The sequence below is a fragment of the Lampetra fluviatilis genome, chromosome 2 (assembly GCF_964198595.1).
Source record: "Lampetra fluviatilis chromosome 2, kcLamFluv1.1, whole genome shotgun sequence".
NCBI classification, from domain to species: domain Eukaryota; kingdom Metazoa; phylum Chordata; class Hyperoartia; order Petromyzontiformes; family Petromyzontidae; genus Lampetra; species Lampetra fluviatilis.
The window spans coordinates 2,406,560-2,427,872 of NC_136276.1; the positions used below are offsets into that span (position 1 = coordinate 2,406,560).

At 51.3% G+C, this 21,313-nt stretch overlaps 1 protein-coding gene across 1 annotated transcript in view; it reads right to left on the minus strand.

The window, feature by feature from the left end:
- The window catches only part of CUBN (cubilin), a 78,854-nt gene that overhangs the window by 45,011 nt on the left and 12,530 nt on the right, over nucleotides 1-21,313 (minus strand). Inside the window, exons 11-24 of the mRNA XM_078864850.1 lie at nucleotides 18,673-18,794; nucleotides 16,140-16,326; nucleotides 15,017-15,135; nucleotides 13,789-14,023; nucleotides 13,413-13,594; nucleotides 12,601-12,763; nucleotides 10,474-10,664; nucleotides 8,000-8,156; nucleotides 7,438-7,616; nucleotides 6,875-7,034; nucleotides 5,719-5,944; nucleotides 4,243-4,373; nucleotides 2,002-2,194; nucleotides 805-965 (exon numbers count right to left, since the gene is read on the minus strand). Coding sequence (XP_078720976.1) covers nucleotides 805-965; nucleotides 2,002-2,194; nucleotides 4,243-4,373; nucleotides 5,719-5,944; nucleotides 6,875-7,034; nucleotides 7,438-7,616; nucleotides 8,000-8,156; nucleotides 10,474-10,664; nucleotides 12,601-12,763; nucleotides 13,413-13,594; nucleotides 13,789-14,023; nucleotides 15,017-15,135; nucleotides 16,140-16,326; nucleotides 18,673-18,794 — 2,406 coding nt within the window. The remainder of the gene's footprint in view (nucleotides 1-804; nucleotides 966-2,001; nucleotides 2,195-4,242; nucleotides 4,374-5,718; nucleotides 5,945-6,874; nucleotides 7,035-7,437; nucleotides 7,617-7,999; nucleotides 8,157-10,473; nucleotides 10,665-12,600; nucleotides 12,764-13,412; nucleotides 13,595-13,788; nucleotides 14,024-15,016; nucleotides 15,136-16,139; nucleotides 16,327-18,672; nucleotides 18,795-21,313) is intronic.

The window sequence follows — 21,313 nt, forward strand, 5'->3', positions numbered from 1 at the left end:
ATACAAGTTACAGATGTATAATATTTGTGTATTTGTCATTTCGTGTTTGCTATGTCGTACTTGTCCATAGACACGATGGGCAGACACAATAGCAAGCGCAATTTTGGCTCTCGAGGCACCAATAATAATAAAATAGTGGGATTTCCACTTTTGACGTTGACGGGGCTGCACGCTATAGACCGCCGCCACTGTCACGAGCTACCGAGCCAGACCACTGAGCCAGACCATCGAGCCAGACCACCGAGCCAGACCATCGAGCCAGACCACTGAGCCAGACCACCGAGCCAGACCATCGAGCCAGACCACCGAGCCAGACCACTGAGCCAGATCACCGAGCCAGGCCACCGAGCCAGACCACAGAGCCAGACCATCGAAACAGACCACCGAGCCAGACCACCGAGCCAGACCACCGAGCCAGACCATTGAGCCAGACCACCGAGCCAGACCACCGAGCCAGACCACCGAGCCAGACCACCGAGCCAAACCACCGAGCCAGACCACCGAGCCAGACCACCGAGCCAGACCACCGAGCCAGACCACTGACCCAGACCACCGAGCCAGACCATTGAGCCAGACCACCGAGCCAGACCACCGAGCCAGACCACCGAGCCAGACCACCGAGCCAGACGACTGAGCCAGACCACCGAGCCAGACCACCGAGCCAGGCCACCGAGCCAGACCACCGAGCCAGACGACCGAGCCAGACCACCGAGCCAGACCACCGAGCCACACCACCGAGCCAGACCACCGAGCCAGACCACCGAGCCAGACCTGTCCGGATCCCGCGTCGCTACGCCCGCTCACCAGTGGCCGTGCCGTCCCAGTGAGCCGAGAATCCTCGAGCCTCCACGGAGCCGTCCGTCCTGAACTTGAACCACAGCTTGTTCCCGTGCGACAGGAGGAGGGGCGGTGCGCTCGTGCCACAGTACTTCCCCACCAGCGGAGACGTCTCGTAGCCGCCGTTCCTGTAAACGGCGCATGTACCGTGAGTCCCGTATGTACGTACGCATGTTGAACTTCTTTCGCACCGTAGGTCGCCAACCGTGCTCATCTGAGGTGCGAAGGAAGGACACCAAACTAAACACAAGAAGCAGTTCTAAAGAAATGAGTTTTCAATCTTCATTTAAACGTGCATAGCTCCAGTGCCTTCCTAATATCGGAAGGAAGAGCGTTCCAGACGGCCGCAGAAGCGCATCTGAAAGCGCGCGATGTGGTGACCGTCTTTGTTCGATGGCTATATAAAATCTGCTGCGAGGATGACTGGAGTTTGGGTTCCTTGACGAGATCAGCAAGGTACTGTGGTTCATTTGCGGCAAGCGCTTCGTGTTTAATGACTGCGTATACAATATATTCGTATATGCAAATATTATTCTGACGCATCACAAAATGAAGAACCCATTTAGTATTCTCCTAAAGTGGTGCTCCACTCCATTGAGAGAAAATGGGCCAGCAGAAGCAGGTATCACATCACGAGTGCGATGAGTTTGTAGCTAACTATTGTACTTCTGAGTTACCTTCAAGTGACCTGTCATCTGCACGACTTGTTGCGTGACGGTCAAACTGAAATTGTAGGCAAATTCAAATTTTACGTCACGTTTTTTTTTCCTGCAACAATTGGTGATTGGGCCAAGACCATCAACCTGCTACGCTTGAGAACTCGTGGTTTCAACTATGCGTGGCTACCGAGATTTGAACCCAAGATCTCAGTGGTGCCGAATGGATGCTCTGACCCCCCAGCCCCATGGAAACCTCTCAACATCATCATCATCTTCGTGATGAGCAGACACCAGCGGTCGACTTGGCCATCATCATCAGTCAAATGAGCACCGCGTGGCGAGGCTGCATTTGCACTCTGTGGGAAGTCAAAATTTCTTGTCCTGTGGGTAGAAAAGCTCCTGCCGCAGCAATGTGGAATTTCCACCACCGACTCTGGACTGCAATAGGAGAGGAACACCGTCCATCGCCTTGGCCGTGTGTTCGCTTGCAATTGAAATGTCTCACCTGATTTCGAGGTAGTCAAAAGGACAGTTGCCGTTGCCAGGCCCCTCGAGCAGGAAGTCGGTGAAGTTGAGGGCGATCTGGCGGCCAGCCCCCACCGTGATGGTGTAGATGCACTCCCGGTAGCCGGGGTAGTTTGCCGGGTAGTTGGGCGAGGTCATCACGCCGGACGGGTCGGTGAACACCTGTCCGCACGCTGCACGCGGCACGGAGATGCACGCTTAGCGTCAGTCGGAGGGGGGGGGGCACAGTCGATTTCGCCTGCCTGGCCTGACGTCCTCCTCCCTGCTGAGACCATGCTGCTTATCCTTACGTGTGCGATTCATTTTTATTAAGCACTAGCTGTACTACCCGGCTTCGCCCGGGACTTGGATTCACCACGCCCGGCCGCCTTTGTTTCCCCAGTGGCGATGTTCACACACCACACCAGTTACTCGTTTGAGGCTGAGTCGACCTAGGGGAGGCCCAGGAGCGGTTAAAATAATCGTCACTGGTGGTGGCCGTGAGCGGGAATCGAACTCGGGTCGCCGGGTTCGTAGCGCAGTGCGCTAACCACTACACAACAATGCGTTACGCTTCCACATGCGCGGGTCACGTGACAGATTGACGTCACAGCTCACTTGCCGTGCAAAAAATACATGCATCATTGAGACCCCCCCCAAAATAAATATAAAGTGTATTTTTTTTTATTTTTGCATGGTGTACAGTCTGGAAGGTACCCACATGGCAAATTTCAAGTTTGTTGCATGTCGGGAAGTACGCTAAACATTTTGAACAGACACATATATGGAGATAAGGTGGCGCCACAAATGAACCACAGTACCTTGCTGGAAGGAACCGGAAAAAGAGGGAGAGCTAACAAAGAATGGCTTCACGACGAAATTGGAGATTGCTGCCAGAAAGATGTGGCACTACTTGAGCATAGTGGCACAAGACAGAGGAAAGTTGAAACAAATGACGAAATGTGCAGTGGTCACCTCCAGGCTATCTGCCCATTGATCGTGATGGTGACCTTGCTAATCTCGCGTCAAGGAACACAAACCATCATGCAAACTCTGGTCATCCTCACAGCCGCTTTCGGCTCACCATCGAACAAAGACGGTCACCGTATCGCGCACTTTCAGAAGCGCGCTTCTGCAGGTGTCTCGAACGCTCTTCCTCCCGATATTAGGAAGCCACTGGAGCTAAGCACTTTAAAATAATCTAAATTGTAAAATAATTTCTTTAGAACTGCTGTTTATGTAAAATGTGTTGTCCTTCCCCCGCACCTCCGATCAGCACGGTTAGCTACGTACGGTGCGAAAAAAGATCAACATACGTCAACATACGTTATTCCCCCATAGCCATTGTATGAATCGTCTGATTCTGGGGTCAGGAATTGATTCAAGAATGCAATACTCTTATTGCCGATGTTTCCATTCCGTTTATCTTGTTGCTTATCTCGACAGTTTTGTCCAATGTCTTCGCCATCATGTAACAGGACATCAGTTGCGGACGCTTTGCATAAAGGTTCAACTCTCGCAAGCTGGATTATCCGACGCGGGCATGGTGAGCGCGATCATCATTAAAGCGTGATAACTGCAATGAAGGCAGAAGTACAAGGTGACATCATTTACAACGGCAGATCGTTGCGTGCCTTCTTCCGTCAATGCCAAAAAAACACAACGTATGTAAACTACCGACACTATAAATAAGGCATTGCGCTCACTCCAAAAGGGGGGCATTGACTTGACTCAATAAGTCCTGCACACACTGTCAGACCCCCTTCAAGCCGGGCAGTGCATATCAGTGGCCCGTCGATGGCTTGAGAGTGAAAGGTGGCACCGTGAGAGTGGAGAGGTTGAGACGGGGGTATTGTGTTTGCTTTCTAGAAAATAAAAAAGCTATAGATTTGTTTTCACATCACACTCAAGAAATATCTGGTGCAGCTCCCGTGAGCAATACGTGTGTGAAATACGTGCCACTCTACAAGTCCGCGCGTTACACAACGCACACAAAATGAAAACATACCCTTAAGGGATCAGAAAGTTAACTTAGAAGGTCGCTTAACTTTTAATTTTTAGAACAAGTCCATCGAGTTTTGTCAGCGAGGTGACTCTCACGGCTGTGGTTATACCAGCTTCTCTGTCATTAGGAATCATCGGCACGAGTTGGCCGGTCGGCTCAGGGGGGTCAGAGAGCCGAGCCGCTGCTCCCGAGATCCCGCGTTCGAACTCGCGCGGAGCGGCACCGCTCGCGGCTCACTTGTGGAGGCGTTGAGTGCCACGTAGGAGGCCGAGAAGCCCTCGGTGCTGATGCTGGCGTCGGCCACGAAGAGGATGGTGAGCACGTTGGTGGTGGTGGTGATGGAGGGAGGCACCGAGCGGCCACAGAACCTGCGATGGGCGCACGCCACGCGACACCGCACACGCGACATGCCACCACACACGCCACACATCACCACACACACGACATGTTACCACACGCCACGCATCACCACACACACGACATGCCACCACACACACCACGCATCACCACACACACGACATGTTACCACACACACACCACGCACCACCACACACACGACATGCCACCACACACACGACATGCCACCACACACACGACATGCCACCGCACACGCGACATGCCACCACACACGCCATACATGACCACACACACGACATGTTACCACACACACGACATGTTACCACACACACGACATGCCACCACACACACCACGCATCACCACACACACGACATGTTACCACACACACACCACGCACCACCGCACACGCGACATGCCACCACACACACGACATGCCACCACACACGTGGTGCGGGTAACAGGTCACAGCGGGCCCTCGAACTCAGCGATCGCTGGGCAGCTGTCGGCGCAGTCAGGGGTAAGTATAGGAACTTTCGCTTCACTTTCATCTCTGCAGGTGTGACGTTTTCTCCTGATTTTTATCAGGGAATTCTAGCTTCCTCCTACAATACAGAGCTACAGCAAGGAAGAGGCCGAATATCCCAAATAAGACCGATCTGAAAAAGTTATGAGATTTGTTGAAGCTTGCTTGTGTACATAATACATATATTATTGTTTAATAAATGAGATGGTGATGATGACCAGCATTTATTTTGCTGCTGATTATGTTGCTGCTGCTCACGACGATGATAATTACGCACGTGGTGATCAAAAGAGAGCGCTGGGGTGATGATGATGATCATGCGGATGGTCGCGATGATTGCGGCCGATAACGATGATTAAGACTGACGATGACGCATTTATTTTATTTCTGGTTCTGTTTGGTTCCATTATTCCTTACCCCCCCCCCTCCCATTCTTCCCCTTCCTCTTGAATACACCGCTCCTGATCGTTACCTCTTCTGCGAAAGGGCAGCGGGCCTAGACGCCCCCGAGGAATCCCTAATTTTGAGGGTGGATTACGTTCAAGTTTGTTACAAACGTTATCTGCTGTTTTGTTCCCCCTCTTTTTGAAGTCTACTTTGTATTCTGGGTTTTTTGATGTCAATAACAAATTTATATAAGAAGACACAGCAACGCCGACGACGATGATGTCGCCGACGATGATGCCGCTGCCGATGACGCCGATGACAATGACGACGATGACGCGGGCGCAAGGCTCCGCGTCGCCGGACCGAACTCCATACCCCTCGCCCACCCCCCCATCCCTCCCCAGCCCCCCACCCCCCCCCCATCCCTCCCCAGCCCCCGCCGCACCTTCCGATGAGGCTCTCGCTGGCCGTGGTGCTGTTGTCGTAGAGCTCCACGTAGTCGTAGGCGCAGTTCTGGTGGTACTCGAGCGTGAAGGTGGTGAAGGTGAGGCGCACGATGAAGCCGGGCTGCACCGCCACGTGCCACGTGCAGTTGGCGCCGTGCGGGTACGGGGTCGGGTGGCCGGGACTCGACACGGTGCCCTGCTGCGCCGTGTAGGTGGCACCGCACGCTGATGTCGCGGCAAAGGCGAGAGGAGGGGGTGGTCGACGGAGAGAGAGGGTGAGCGGTGGAGGTGAGCGGTTGACAGGAGGTTGTTATCTTCTTGGTTCTTTCGGTAAAGTCACGTAGAAGGGAAATGATAAAATAATAATAAAACATAATAAAATAATTCTCACGACGTTTCGGCCACAACGCAAGCAACCGTCCTCAGGTGAACAACAGGTCTGTCGGAAAGACAGCGTCTGAATGGGCACCACCAGGCTTGGCAGCGTATAGGAGGTAGTTAGTTGGCGAATGTCAAACATCTGGGGGGAGCGAGCGACTGCTGAACATTAACGCTGAGAGTTCCAGTGCAGCACTGGGCTCACGGAAAATTACGGGGGCTTCAAATGTCGTGTCGCGGCAAAGAGTAGCACAAAGCGTCAGGATACAAAGCCACAAAACGATGTAATGTCAACCGCTGACTGATCTTCTTTCATAAACATTCCGTGCAAAGTTTGGACCCAAATGTTACATTTTAATTACGCGAATTTAACTGAGCTACGAGATGATTCCGAGCCACGAAGAGAGTGGATCCTAATGACGGAGTGTCCCTGTTATAGAAGGCAAATATAATCTCTACGACGTCCTTGGCTCATGGTTTGAGAGACAGCTTGGCTGTTTTGACGTAGTGTGAAGTAGATCACAACTTGCAATGATTATCCAAGTGGCCGTGATGGTGGTGGTGTTGATGTGCGTATGACGATGATGATAAGGACTGATTGTATTCGAAGAAGTATCTTTAATCACAACTTTCTTGAAAATAAAAAAGAACCACAGAAGCATTACCTCATTGATTCACCATAATGCGAGCTAATACTGCGTGGCGCATTACTCGTTGAAATCATTATTATTATAATTATTATTTGAACGATGACGACGTCGATGCTGACGGACTCACGGGACTCGTCGTACTGTGCCGTGAAGCCATTGTTGGCCACCAAAGCGTCGGTCACGAACTTGACGTAGAGCAGGCTCTGCGTGGACTGGGCCGGTGGGGGCAGCCCAGTGCCACAGTAGCGGCCGATGAGGTTGGCGTCCTCGCTGCCTCCATCCCGAATCTGATCCCGGGAAGACGCGACCAGCAGTTAGCCACGTTCAGCAACGCGCCGTTGAGACGGAGGAGAAGTGGTCACGGGGTTTTGGGGGTGGTCAGAGTTAGGCCATGTGACGCGCCACACACAAGAAGGGGTCATCGAGTTGAAGGCGAAGTAATTGTGGGCAAGAGATGGGTTCGGTCAAATTCTAAAAAGAACATTCGTCAATGGGGCAGGTGAACCACTGTAACGTTTAAACAAAGCTTGGAGTATAACTTTGGATGCAAAAAGAAAATGAACAAACGAGTGAGCGAGTGAGTGAGCGAGTGAGCGAGCGAGTGAGCAAGCGGGCAAAAAAGCGAGAGGCGCGAGTGAGCGAGTGATCGAGCGAGTGAGCGAGCAAGGGAGTGAGTGAGTGATCGAGCACCTCGACATAGTCGTATCTGCAGTCGCTGGCGTTCTCGATGTCGAAGGTGAGGAAGTTGAGCGTCACCGACTTGCCCTGCGGCTGCGAGATAACGTACTCGCAGGTGCGCCCGTGTGGGTACGCGTTGGGGTGGTACGGGGTGCGGATCTCGCCCATTCCGCTGAACTGGCCTCCGCACGCTGCCGTTGGGGGTCAGGGGTTGGGTATGCAGAGGTCACGGATCACCAGGAGTGCGGAGGTGTGCAAGGACTCGTGAAGTTCACATTGTACGTTATAACAGACAGTGTGCCCTTTATCCAGGAAATCCGGAGTCTCAATAATTTTTCAGGAGGATCCTGCATTGGGATGGTTGGCCAACCCCTTGAATGAGCGGTTGCCGTGTGGACGCAATCCCCGCACCGGTCGGCTACGTACGGTGCGAAAGAATTGCAACATGCGTACATATAGGCATACGTGAAATCCATTGCTCTACCGTCATCTAATTGCTTATTTCCTTCGAAACGGGAAAGAGCAGCTGCTGCCTGGACCATGCGAGCAGAACCAGGACAGAGGGGGCTCGTACCGACTTGGTAGAGGGCGCGGAAGCCGGCGCGGGACACGGAGTGGTCGGACTTGAAGCGGAGCCACAGGCTGTACGAGGACGAGGTGATGGGTGCCGGGATGTCGCTGCTGCAGTACTTCCCGATCAGGGGCGCCGACTCGGAGCTTCCATCCCTCACCTGGCTCACAGCACAGTGGGGCACAGTGGGGCACAGTGGGTAACAGTGGGCACGGTGGGTCCGGTGGGCATGGTGGACATGGCGGAATGAAGAGGGTGGAGGGTCGAAGGAAATTTCCGTTGATTAATGGGTCAGAGGGCCGAGTCAACACTGCTGAGATCCGGGGTTCGACGCTGGATTTCATCCGCACGTGAAAAAAAACTGGGTTCTTAAGAGTGTAGTGAGTTGATGGTCTTGGCATGGTCAATGATGACTGCGCATAAATAAAAGAAGTTGAACTAAATTTGGTTTTCACTTAATTTGGCTAAATCCTGATTTGAATGCCAGGTGACAAACATTTCTAATTGGTGGATATAAAAGGGTCACCGAAGAGACTCGGTTAAATTGACATGCGACAAAAGATCTTTGCAGGCCATTGACATATCTGCCCTGGGGGTGTAAACGTGGGCCTTGTGGTGATTTGACTTCAGTGGTCGTTCTGCGGCATCATGTTTCAGGGCCGTTCTCCGACAGAAGGTGATAGCACTGCTGGCCGCAGCTGTGAGTGGAAGGGTATCCGCATCACGGCCTTCAAATAAAGCTGCGACGTTTCAGACCGCGCCGATCGTGAGAATGTATTTACAATGACGAATTCGTGAATCGCCGCACCCCTCGTTTCCGCGAGGGCTTCATTGTCCACAGAGCACATGCCTCACGTCAAAAATTGTCTCCGCTCAGGTGCCTCCACGGATTAACTGCTCGTTTTTATGGGCCCACGCTACCGCCAGCTGACCGTGTTGGCTCTTCTGTGAAGTTTACCGCCTTCGACTGGGGGGACGGGTTTTTTTTAATGTTCGACTTCGCACGAGCAGGCGGACTTTAGCTTCTGCCCATAAAGAAACGCCACGTGATGTGCGTGCACCTTAAAGATTATCGTTTCCTTTTTTTGGTCCGTTTCCTTTGCCAGCAGATTTCTTTATGTGCCTGTGGTTAAAGTTGGCAATACTGCATTGCAATTACAAAGATGTGTTGCACCCTGTGTGCCCTGTTAATGTGTCACGGTACGGCTGGGTGCTTCCTATGCCACAAAGCGGTGTCACTTTTTGACTATCCATGTGACCCTTTTGCCAGAATCAATCATCTTCAAGGGCAATGCATCCTTTACCACCAGAATATTCGTTTGCATGTGTTTTTTACCACAAGTATGTGCGGTTACTGCGATTGGCTGCCTTGTAATAGGTGTCTATTGGGTGTTTTAACATCTTAACACCTGTATTATGCCAGAAAGGGTGAAGTATTTTTTTAAAATTATTAACCTTTTCCCATACCGAGACGTCTGCAAGTTGCAGGGTGGGTGTCCCATTCACCGCTGAATCTCGGAACGCGCAAGCGGTTCACGTTAATTTAATTTAGAGAGGCACAGCGCCACTGTTTTTAAAGACATTGAACTCATCACAGAGAATTGTAGCGACATCACCACACTCTATGATAGCTGGCGCCAAACCGTGCCACACTCCCGCATGGCCTTTTACTTCCGATTCGTACGCGTACGTCATCGGAACGGAATCGGAAGATAAACTGATGACATACACATACGTCAACTTTGAGCATTTACCAAACACCCTCATTTAAAATTGCACTCGGTTTGCGTGTGAAACGCGCGCTAAGTCGGGCAGAGGGAATTGAGCCAGGTCAGAGGTCACGCCGAACTGCAGAGTTACTTGAGACAGTGCACAGGCATCGACCACCCTGGCTCCACTCTCTTCTCATCGAGACGAGGCTTGGTGGTCTCGAGATCCCGCGGGGGAATTTATGGACGTCACTTTTAATGTTTCACCTTTCAGGCCCTGCCACATGCAGCACGGTGCTCCTGGTAATCTCTGACTGGCCACGTGACGCTACCCACCCAGAGCAACCGCATGTTATGGTTGCGCGGTTGTCTGTACACGAGGCTTCGCCGGTGTATACCGAACTGATTTCGCACAGTGCGTAGCCAACCGTGCTACTCAGAGGTGCGGGGGGAAGGACAACAAAACTAAACACAAAAACGCAGTTCTAAAGAAATGAGTTGTTTATATAGTTTAAAAGTGCATAGCTCCAGTAGCTTCTTCCTAATATCGGAAGGAAGAGCGTTCCAGACGGCTGCAGGTCGGCTGTCTGTAGACTGAGCTGCATGGTGCATCTGTGGCTGCTTGGTTGTCTGTACACCAAGCTGCAAGACTGGAGAGCCTGCCTACTCGCCCATGCTGCTCTCCCGTATCGCGCGTACATACATACGTGCACACACACGCACACATATCCACGTGTGTGTGTTCAGTGCACCGCGTGGGCCCCGCACCTCCACAAAGTCGAAGGCGCAGCTGCTGTGCCCCTCGAGCTGCATGTCGGTGAAGGTGAGCGCCACCGTCTCCCCCACGGGCTGCCGCACCAGGTAGATGCACTGCCGGTTGTGTGGGTAGGGGTTGGGCCAGTTGGGCGAGATGAGCACCCCGTCGCTGTCCGTGTACGTTCCTCCGCAGCCGGGGTCCGCTGTGGGGGGCGAACGACGGGCAGAGCAGCGGCGACGACGAGGTTAGAGAAGGGTCAGGGAGAGTGGGTGGATGAGGCGCGTACGTTGCGGGCACGTAACGGTTGAAATGTATTGGTGTGCGCATGGTACAGGCAATCGAATTGTGTACGTGTGTGCGTGTGTGTGTGAAAGAATGTACTATTTTTAGTTACGCAAATGATAAGCTAGTGTTAATTCGAGGCCAATGGAGCCGAACGTAACTGTGTAAAAGAGATGTTGATGCAGATGAGACGGTAAAAATTAGACGAAAACTGCCGATGTCTGCGTTGTGACTCCCAAACTGACAAATGTTGACTGGCAGCATCATTACCTCTTATCAGTAACATCGCCACCATCATCATCATCACCATAATCGTACAAACGATGACCACTGCCTCATGGCATTGTTGGCCAATAAGAAATCGAATTTCAGAAGTAATTGGAAAAATCAAAGGTCGTTTACTAAAACAAAAAACACGTAGGATTGATATTTTTGGAGCATTACTGTTTGTTGATATGTACACATATGATGATGCTGCGTTGACATTGACATCCTGTTTTTAATGGATGTTGATTATTGAATTTCTTTTGTGATTTAAACTGTGCTATAGTTGTTACCCACGACATTTAGTGGAAGTATAAATTTAAATTACGTACTATTTTATTTCTACTTAATCTTCATTAACTGGACATTTCCCTTACTTCCTTACTTTTTTTTCATCCATGTAAACCAAATTAATCCATCCCAAATATTTTAGACGATTTTTATTGTATCCACAGATTAGTTACTAAAATTCCCCACTCCCAGTAGCCACAGGGTGGAGCCATTGGCCTGCTGTTCAGTTTGTGTTTTAAAATTGGCTTGTCCTGGTAGAGCAGTTATCGACATCAGGTGGAAATTATTTTGTCTGCTTTCCGAACACGATTGAATAAATCTTGGCTTAAAGCTTTCGTGACTGCAGGAATTCATATTCTTTGGGTCTTTCGGTAAAGTCACGTAGTTAGGTTTAAAGAAAAAATAACAAAAATAACAAAAAACTACAACGTTTCGATCACGATGACGATCGCTTGTGTCGTGATCGAAACGTCGTAGTTTTGTTATTTTGTCTTTGAACCTATCTACGTGACTTTACCGAAAGACCCAAAGAATACGATAAAATAAAGCTTATTCTACAAAAAAAAACAGACGTGCTTGTTAAATTTGAATAAACAACCTGGGTTTGATTCCTTGCCATGCATATGAGTGGTAAGTATGCAGACATGTCTATGACCTGCTCTAGGCGAGCTTCGTGTTGAATGACAATTGATGCAGTGTGCGAATGGATATGTTGAATCGCTATTTTAAGATGCCATTTAAAGCCCCATCTCTTCCAACAGGCTTTCCCAGACTAATATTCACTTCTTATATAATACGTTGTATTTTGAGCTCATCTTCGCGACCACACCACCCACTTGTGTGCTGCTGTGCCAACAATATTCGATCCTTGATAGCAACACTCGCTCCCTGTGATCTGTGAGACTGAATTGGAGATCTTTTCTTGAATTATATGTGCATGTGCGTGTCTGCATGTGTGTGAGTGTGTGCACACGCGTGTGTGTGTGTAATTGTATTGGTGTATTCGTGTGTGAATACGTGATTTCGCGTGCATGTGGACTCGTGTGTGCTTGCACACGTGTGCATATTTGCGCACGTATGTGTATGTGCTAGCACAGCAGGCGGGAGTAAAAGCGGTGCAATTGCCATCTCGGGCAGTCAACCCAAAACACCTGGGCCTGCCACGTGACCTCCTGCCAGCGAGCCTTCGCCTCAGTGTGCACCTAGCCTGGCACAAGCGCCGCGCTGACACTACCGTCAATTTAGCGGGGCGAACAACGCCTGTTGTTGCGCGCTCGTGCACGTGCGCGCTGCCTGCATACACGGCGAGGTGGTGTAGGTGACGTGGAAGCCGCGGTCGCTGACGCTGGCGTCCGAGTGGAAGTGCACGAGGGCGCTGGGCCCCGTGCTCTGCACGGGCGGCGGGTTCCCCGAGCTGCAGAAGCGGCCCAGCACGGGGTCCAGCTCCAGGAGGCCGTCTCGGATCTACGCGGGGAGCGCCGGGCAGCGGGGAGACGCACAGGGACACGGGGACACGGGGACATGAGACACGGGAGCAGGGTGTCCGAGTCGATCTAACACAAGGCACAAGCACAGTGGTGATAATGCATAGGGTAGTAGTGGTAGAATTACACGTAGAGCTCTTTTTGTCAATCCACTGCTGGATGAGGGCCTCCCCACGCCGCATTCTTCACTTTCCATTCAGCAACACAACCCCAGCAACGCAACTCCAGCAACGCAACCCCAGCAACGCAACCCCAGCAACGCAACCCCAGCAACACAGCCCCCAAATGGCCGTGCACGGTACGTGTGTGTGTGACGGCTGTTGTGTGGTCCTGCCAGTCATCTAAGTCAGTCATTCCACGGCACATGCGTCTGTCCCGTGACCTGTCGCCAGCGAGCGTTCGACATTTCACGTGGCCTCAAAGCGCACATAGCTTGGCACAAGTGCCGTGGTGACGTCAGTGCCACTGAGTGGCGAACGGCGGTTGTTGTTGTTGTTTGTTTGTTGTTGTTTGTTTGTTGTTGTTTTTTTGCGGTGGTCCTGCTTGGTCTGTTGTCGCGAGACGCTCGACCGCTCGCGCCGTGAGACCACGGCAACAACGCGGGCGAGGTGCGTGAGCGCTTTGCGCACCTCCAGGAAGTCGTAGTTGCAGTCGGGGTGGGTCTCCAGGTGCAGCGCGCCGAACGCGAAGGTGATGAGGCGTCCGGGAGAGACGGACACCGTCCAGAAGCAGTCGCGGTTCGGCGGGTAGTTCCCAGGGTAACCCGGCGATGAGAAGTCCCCGTAGTCGTTCGAAAGTTCACCGCCGCAAACTGTGGCGGACGCACGGTGCCGTCACTTCGGTGCCCCAAGGGCTCACGGGGGCCTTTTGGGCATGCCCGTGAAAGCGTGGGTTACGTGCGTGCGTGTGAACGTGCGTGTGAACGTGCGTGTGAACCGGCGTGCGTGTGAACGTGCGTGCGTGTGAACGTGCGTGCGTGTGAACGTGCGTGTGTGCGACTCATACGGGGCGCGCGGGACTCCCACACGACGGTGAATCCGCCAGCGTTGACGGAGTGATCGGAGCGGAACCAGAAGTAGAGGGTGTTGTGCGAGCTGATGAGCTCGCTGGGCACCGTCGTCCCGCAGAACTTCCCCAGCATGTGGGTCGACGCGGAGCTGCCGTCGTGGATCTGCAGCCAGTCGAACTGGCAGGTGGAGCCCCCCTCCAGGTGGAAGAACGGGAACGTGATGCGCACCACCTGCAAAGACGGAGAAGTGTGGGCGGCCGTGAGCGCCGCAGTTGAGCGCTACCGCCGTGCTCGCTGCGCGGGCCGTCCGCTCGAGGGGGTGGGGGTCGGTGTCCCCCAGTCAGCGTGAAAAAGGGATTGCCGGCGTCGGCGGTGCGCGCGAGTGTGGATCGAAATGAACAAAACATTCGGATGGCAGGGTCGTCAAGATTGCCCCCAGGACGACCTGATTCCCTGCAAGGTTGGTCGTCGTTCGAGTGACTGCCACGGGATGAATGGCTGAGTGGTCATCACCATCATTGTACACTATGAGATCTCTTTTACCAGTGGCAAATATAATGGTAGGTTTTTACCCTTTTAACTGGTACAAAACTGACACCTTTATTCAAGGCATCATGTTTGCAATGACCACAACACAAGTAGTCAATAAAGCAAACAAAAAGAAGCAACTCTGATAAGGATAATAATCCTTATCAGATTATGCCTTCTGGTGTCATCTGGCCCACACCAATGGGGACTAGGCTCTAAAGAAAGCCGTCGCGGGTGTGGGCCAATCAACTTCAAGGACAGTGCATATTATTATCCTTATCAGAGTTGCTTCTTTTTGTTTGCTTTATTGACTACTTGTGTTGTGGTCATTGCAAACATGATGCCTTGAATAAAGGTGTCAGTTTTGTACCAGTTAAAAGGGTAAAAACCTACCATTATATCATTGTACACTTTTTAACTAATCAGGCACTCTAAATCTGTCAATGTTCTCAAAGTGCCAATGTATTTCGCAGGACTGGCAAAACATGATAAATGGTAGCTCTAGAAGAAAACATCAATAAATGTATTATTATTATTATTAAATCACAAGCCATCTCATGTCCCGACCACTGTGTATGTACCAAGCGAGGAATTTGGGCGATTTTTTCAGAGCGTGGCGAAATTAAAATGTTCCCACTTTGTTGTTGTTGTTGTTTACATTTGCCTTTCGCACGCGCAGGTGCCCGCGCGCCTCACCTGATTGGATGCCACCTCGATGACCCAGGCGCAGCTGACCTGGTGGTCGTAGCTCTCGGAGCCCGGAGTGTTGGGGTAGCTGAACGAGCCGGCGGGGCCCGACAGCCACCCCCCGCACACTGCACACACAGCGCAGGCGTCGCCACGTGCACGTCAAACCTCTCCCACCGTCAGCACTCGTGGCCCGCTATTATTATTACTATTATTACTATGATTGCACCCGTTAACCTGTTTTTCGGCAGGGTCCTGCCAAGGTTTTCGCAGGAGAGGGCGATGGTTTGCTGTGTTGACAGTAATTCCAACTGGGCACCACTGTGGCGAGATGTTAACTCTCTCGCCTGCGATACAGGAGGTTCGTGGGTTCAATCCCGACGTCTGTTGTCTATTTGGAGTTTGTGGTGTCTCTCTCCCCGTGATCGTGTACATTTTTCTCTGGGTCCTCCGGTTTTTCCCTCCACATATGGAATCAACGTGCATTTAGGGTGGCTGGCTGCTATCAATGTCCACGTGATAGGCTACTTTGTTGAGCTATCATTGGTGGCCAGCTCGCTTTTGATAAAGAGCCGTTTCTTTATTTAACCTTTATTTAACCAGGTAAAAAAACCTTGAGGTTAAAATCTCTGTTGCGAGGGGGGCCTGGCAAGAAGTCAACAAAAATAGATGACCACACACATACACACACACATACACAATACGAAATAGTGCAATACAGAACGCTAAAAACAATTCCAATGGTCAATGACATTTTCTTCTATCAGAGTTTTGAAATCAGACAGTGATGCCCATCTTCTCCAGTTTTAAATATCGTTTGTAATTCATTCCAGGACCAACGAGGATGATTAGGGCCTTACCTGGTAAAATAAAATGAAAAAAATAGCTTAGATTTGAAGTTTTCGTGACTGCAGGGATCCATACTCTTTGATTCTTTCGGTAAAGTCACGTAGGCATAAAATAAAATAAATTGTTGCGCCCGAAACGTCGTGATTTAATTAACTTTATTTTATACCTACGTGACTTTACCGAAAGAACCAAAGAGTATGAAAAAATAGCTTGGTTTATAGTTTTAAAGCTCCACAGTCAGCCTCACCGCGGCCACCCCGACCCCGACCCCCCCACCCCGTACCCTGCGTGGGCGTCTGGCAGTTGGTGCCGGTCCAGCTGCTGGTGCAGGTGCAGGTGTAGGAGTCGGTGCCGTCCACGCAGGTCCCCCCGTTGAGGCAGGGGCTGCTGGCACACTCGTTGATGTTCTGGTTACAGATGGTGCCGCTCCAGCCCGCTTCGCACGCGCACACGAACCCCGTGGTCTGCTCCTGTGTGCGCGAGAGGGGAGGAGACGCACCGCACGCGTGTCGGCACGATGGGTTTTTTGATTGGGTCGTCGTCGTCATCGTCAGTGAGCCGTGGTCAATCCGCTGCAGGGTGAAGGCCTTGCCCGAAGCCGTCGCTGTCTCTCACGGTCACGCAATGGAACGATCCGTCGCGTGAGCTGAATTCGTCGCTTCATCTCCCTCGGTGAACGTGCGCACCCTTTGGAAGTGTTCTGATACTCCAATAAAATAGAGGAGAAACTGGTAGTGGGTCACGCCATAGGAATGTGGAATCTATGCCACGTGACATCAGCAGAGCTGTATAATCATGATGAAAATGATTTACTCAAGACTCCTTTAATAAGGGTGCTGTTTTCAGATGTTTATCGAAAGCTGTAAATGTAACTGGAATCGCTATGGCAAACAAATAGATATGCGGGGTTAATCGTCAATACTGTCATCACGTGACCACGTCGCAGGCCCAGAGTACACTTGGCAAGCCCTGGGGGTCACCCATCCAAGTACTAACCAGGCTCACCACTGCTTAGCTTCCAGGATCCGACGAGATTGGGCCACATTTAGGATGACTTGGTTGCAGTCTGCTGTGTAGCAGCCGTATCTAAACTTCAGGTATGCCGAGTACGCATATTTATATAAATAATTGAGTAATATTTCAAAAGTAAAAAATACTGTCAAAGAACATCGGTTGGCTGGTAGAGAAGAAAAGTTTAACATTTTATGCCGAGCAATCATTCAATTTGCCACGGAGAGAACATATCTGATACACCGCTGTGCGGGAGTCTGAAGGCTTGGGCTCTCTGTGTGTAAGCTATTAAAAATAGTTCACTCATGGCTCCGGGCAAGGCTGGCACTAAACTCCGGACCAAAACTGCAGCTTCACACCCACACGTGGGCCCACGTATGTCGGCAACTTTCGGCACGCCGCTTATGATCTGGCGGAAAATTACGCTGTAACGCCTAAAGAAGAGGTGGGACGCAGCGAGCCCGATCTCTTTCTCTTCTAAACTCAGGAGCACAGCGTTTGAATGTGTGCTCTGTACTCGGCTCCTACTGAAATATAAAAACATATATTAAAAAACAAATGTGGTGGAACGCCCGTGTGTCGTCGCACCTGGCTTACAAACTCCTCGCGCATGTTCCCGCACGTCCCGCTCTCCGTACGCGTCTCGAAAGCGGTCGGATCTGTGCGCTGTTTTTATTGTCACTTATTCTGTCCCGTGTCACAGATACCGAGGTGCTAATCCGTCCCATGTATGATACGGGAAATTCAACATGCATGCACACACCGGGCAGCTCAATGCCTCCGCTTAAGACGCTATATTAAATCAAACTTCTCTTCGACTGGAATCCAGTGACCCGGTGGCACGATTTTAGTGACTCAGGCAATGATGAAGCCATTAAGGTGAGTTCACCCACGCTGCAGGGCCAGAATGGAGCAGTACGTCAAGTAGGTTTTAGACTGGATAATTGTCAACGGTAAAGGGAGGGTACACTACATGAGCATTCTGCCAGGTGAATGTGCAGCTTCCGCTATTGTCTTAGTCCAGTAAAGATTAACACTGCCCGATGTGTTTGTTTTTTTACAGGAAGCCTGAACACACTTTTATTTACCCAGAAGAACATCGCTGAGCTTTAAGATTAATTTTCAGGAACTGTATCTTAACATTGGGATGTTTGTCCACTGTGAAAGGAAACTGGAATTCCTCAAGAAATCCACACACGTGAAGGGTGCAACACTCAAAGCTACACACATATTCAGTAATCTGTTATCATACTGCAAACTCATGGCCACGTAAAAAAAAAACGAATATCTGACATGCTGTGGGCAAAACGTTTCAGCCGGAGTGTGTCGGAAAAGCCCGATCCCTCACTCGAGTCTGCGATGGGAATCACTCAAGCGCTCGCTGCGACACGGACGCTTTCAAACACCACTCAAAAACGTGTCGATCGCACTCAGCCTTTGTGCATTACGCAGAAAATAAAACATCAGCAGGTCCCACAGGAGTGCATCGTGCTCCACACGTCTTATAGATCGCCTTCAAATTAAACTCGAGCAAATGTGTCCGACTCACAGGCAGCAGTGAAACAGACGTGGACAACTGTGGACAGGTTTCGTCCTCATTAGGACTCATCAGTACACTAGAGGCACTAATGCTCACAGCTGCAAAGTTGGCCTCTGGGAACCAAATATGTGGAGTTCCCACTTCCACATTACGGGGCCCATTAGCGAGGCTAATACCGACAAAATTCTCACAACGTGAACGTGCCGTGCGTCGTGCCGTGCGTCGTGCCGTGCGTCGCGAGCGCCACGGTCGAGGCGGAACTCACAATGCAGTGGCCGTGCACGCAGGGGTTGGGGTTGCAGTTGCCACCGCTCGCCACGCAGCCATTGGGGCCATAGCCGTTCCCAAGGTAGCCGGGCGGACACGTGCAGATGGGCAGAGAGCTGCCTGTAACGGCATCGTGATGGGGACAGCGCATGGGGAGGTGGGGGGGTGACACGCGAGATGAAGGATCGAGGTGCGTCGAGTTGAAGCGTAGTTGGTTTAAGCCACGGAAGCGAATAGCGCGCGCGTTCTCGATTGCGTGAACGGTTCTGAACGGGGTCGACATAGGGTGCCCGATTATCATGGCTGGCTACATACGGTGCGAAAAAAGTTCAACATCCATCCATACAAAACGTGTTGTAATCACAGCGGTCATCGGCGGTGAAGGGGTCGCGTTCTCTATCCCCACGTCTGTCTCTCTGCGTCTCTCTAAACTTTCTCGCTCTCTCTCTCTCTGTGTGTGTGTTTGTCCGTGTATTTGTACTTATCTGCAAAGTTGCAGCCCTCATTTATTTTTGCCCCCCCCCCGCTCCCATCACCCCCCCCCCACCCTTACAGCTGTGCATCGTTGGTAATCGTCTAAATCGCCCACCGCTCGCGTTCACGCCTTGCTGCGGCTGAGCTGCAGTTTTGTATGAACCGCGAGTGGCGCTCACGAAACGCTGCATGAAACCTCTCAACATCAAGGGGACAGCTTCACCCCCCCCCCCCCCGTATTATGCTGAGTCACAATAAACAAAACATCGGAACCCCTCGGCACAAGCGTTACACTGGCTCAAAGTGTCCGATGCTTTGCAAATCTTTAACCAACGTGGATTCCAAGATTCTTCTCCCCATGCAAGCGCCATGCAAATGACCAAGCACCAAAATGAACGTTACGAATGGAAAAAAGGCCACTTTAAACCCTTTTTACCCGTTCTCATTTGGAATTCCATGGCACGGTCTTCACCGGTGTGGTGCGTGCGTGTCAGTGAGCGCTGATCGCGTTGTTGTCGTCGGCATTAGCCAAGATCGCGTCGCTCCCGTCAATAATGTCTTGCTCTGTGCGGGCGCTTGAGAATGTTTTGAAAGCGCTCAGATGGCCCGTATCCAAGGGGCCTGTGTTTGTGTGTGTCCGTTTCTATGCGTCCGTGTCTGTGTGTCCGTGTGTTCGTGTGTGTGTGTGTGTCCGTGTCTGTGTGTCCGTGTGTGTGTGTGCGTTTTGTATATCGGTGTTTGTGTGTCATCCGAGTGTCCGTCTTTGTGTGCGTTTTGTAACGCACCGGGCTCGTAGCATGAATGACACTATATAAAATGAAAGTATGATTATTCTTACCGAGCACATTGCGCTATAAACCTGGTGACCTGACTTCAATTCTCGGCCGTGGCTAACATCGGTGGCGAGGGACATCCCAAGTCATAACTGAACCGATAGTGGGCTCTCCCCACCGAGGCTGACTCGGCCTTAGTAATCGCTGACGAGAGAGACAAAGGCAGCCGGGTTTACTGCTGACCACACCGGCACCTCGTAGGCCGTCGTGCAAGCCTTCACAAGCTTCTCGCTCGCAGCACTTGCCCCACCGTTCGATGGGGCTACATGAGGCGTCTTTGCCTTTGCAATGCATTCTGGGCTTAATTTGAACACAGCGAATGGTCTACGAGCATTTCCCTCCCTGCGGCACGCTCACCAGGGCAGACACGTCGTGTTCTGTATTCGCCCGAGAGCGTGCGACACCTGGGCATAGGCCCAGGTGACCCAAGTGTTTAGCCAAAAGTTGACTCATGCCAGCCACTGAGTGGGAACACGAGACACACATTCCATTTGCTAGACCAGGGGTCAGCAACAAAACTTGACTAGAGCCATTTTTTTTCGAATGCGGTGCGAGACCAATTTCAATCTAGATTTGAAGTATTCGTGACTGCAGGGATCCAATTTCAGTTTTCAGGTGATATATTTGTACATTTCACACAGACTGTGCTCTCATTAAGCAAATGGCACAAATGTAATGTGCTGCTACTTTTGCAACGTGAAGGAAAACCAATTTATATTTAAATCCTTACATGTCTTCTTCATTTGTGCGATTGTCAAATCAGTCGGTGGATTGGCTGCTTTTAAAAATGCACAGCTCAGTTTTTTTTCCAGTTACCCGCTCATCATCTATTCAGGATTTTTTCAAAGTCCGCAGCAATAGCTGACATCAGACGGATTCATGAGTAACCCCATTGTGGTAAATCATCTCCCACGGCGAAGCTCATCACCAGCGAGCAAACATTTTGGGGGGTCGTAAAATGCAAAGCCATTTTGATGAAAACTCCTGCACCCCCCCACCTACCAGCCCATCCTAACGCCCGCCAGGGTGTCTACGATTCTGCCACCAACGTGCTCATGAGAAAAGGAGACAAGATCGCAAGTAACGTCTCCGCTGGGCTCTTGGTTGCATAAGTGAGCAATCTTTTTTCGTCGTCGGCGGTGTTTTTGTTCAAGCTGATTTACACACACGCGGCTACCTATTGATGCGCCGCTGACTCAAGCGACACTCTGCTGACTGAGAGTCACACTGACCTGGCAGCGGTCACCCGCTGATCCTGACGAGATCCAAATTCGCGTATCGGTACGTCCGAGGAACAGATAATGCGCTCTTAAGCGCACGCGTGCCACTCGA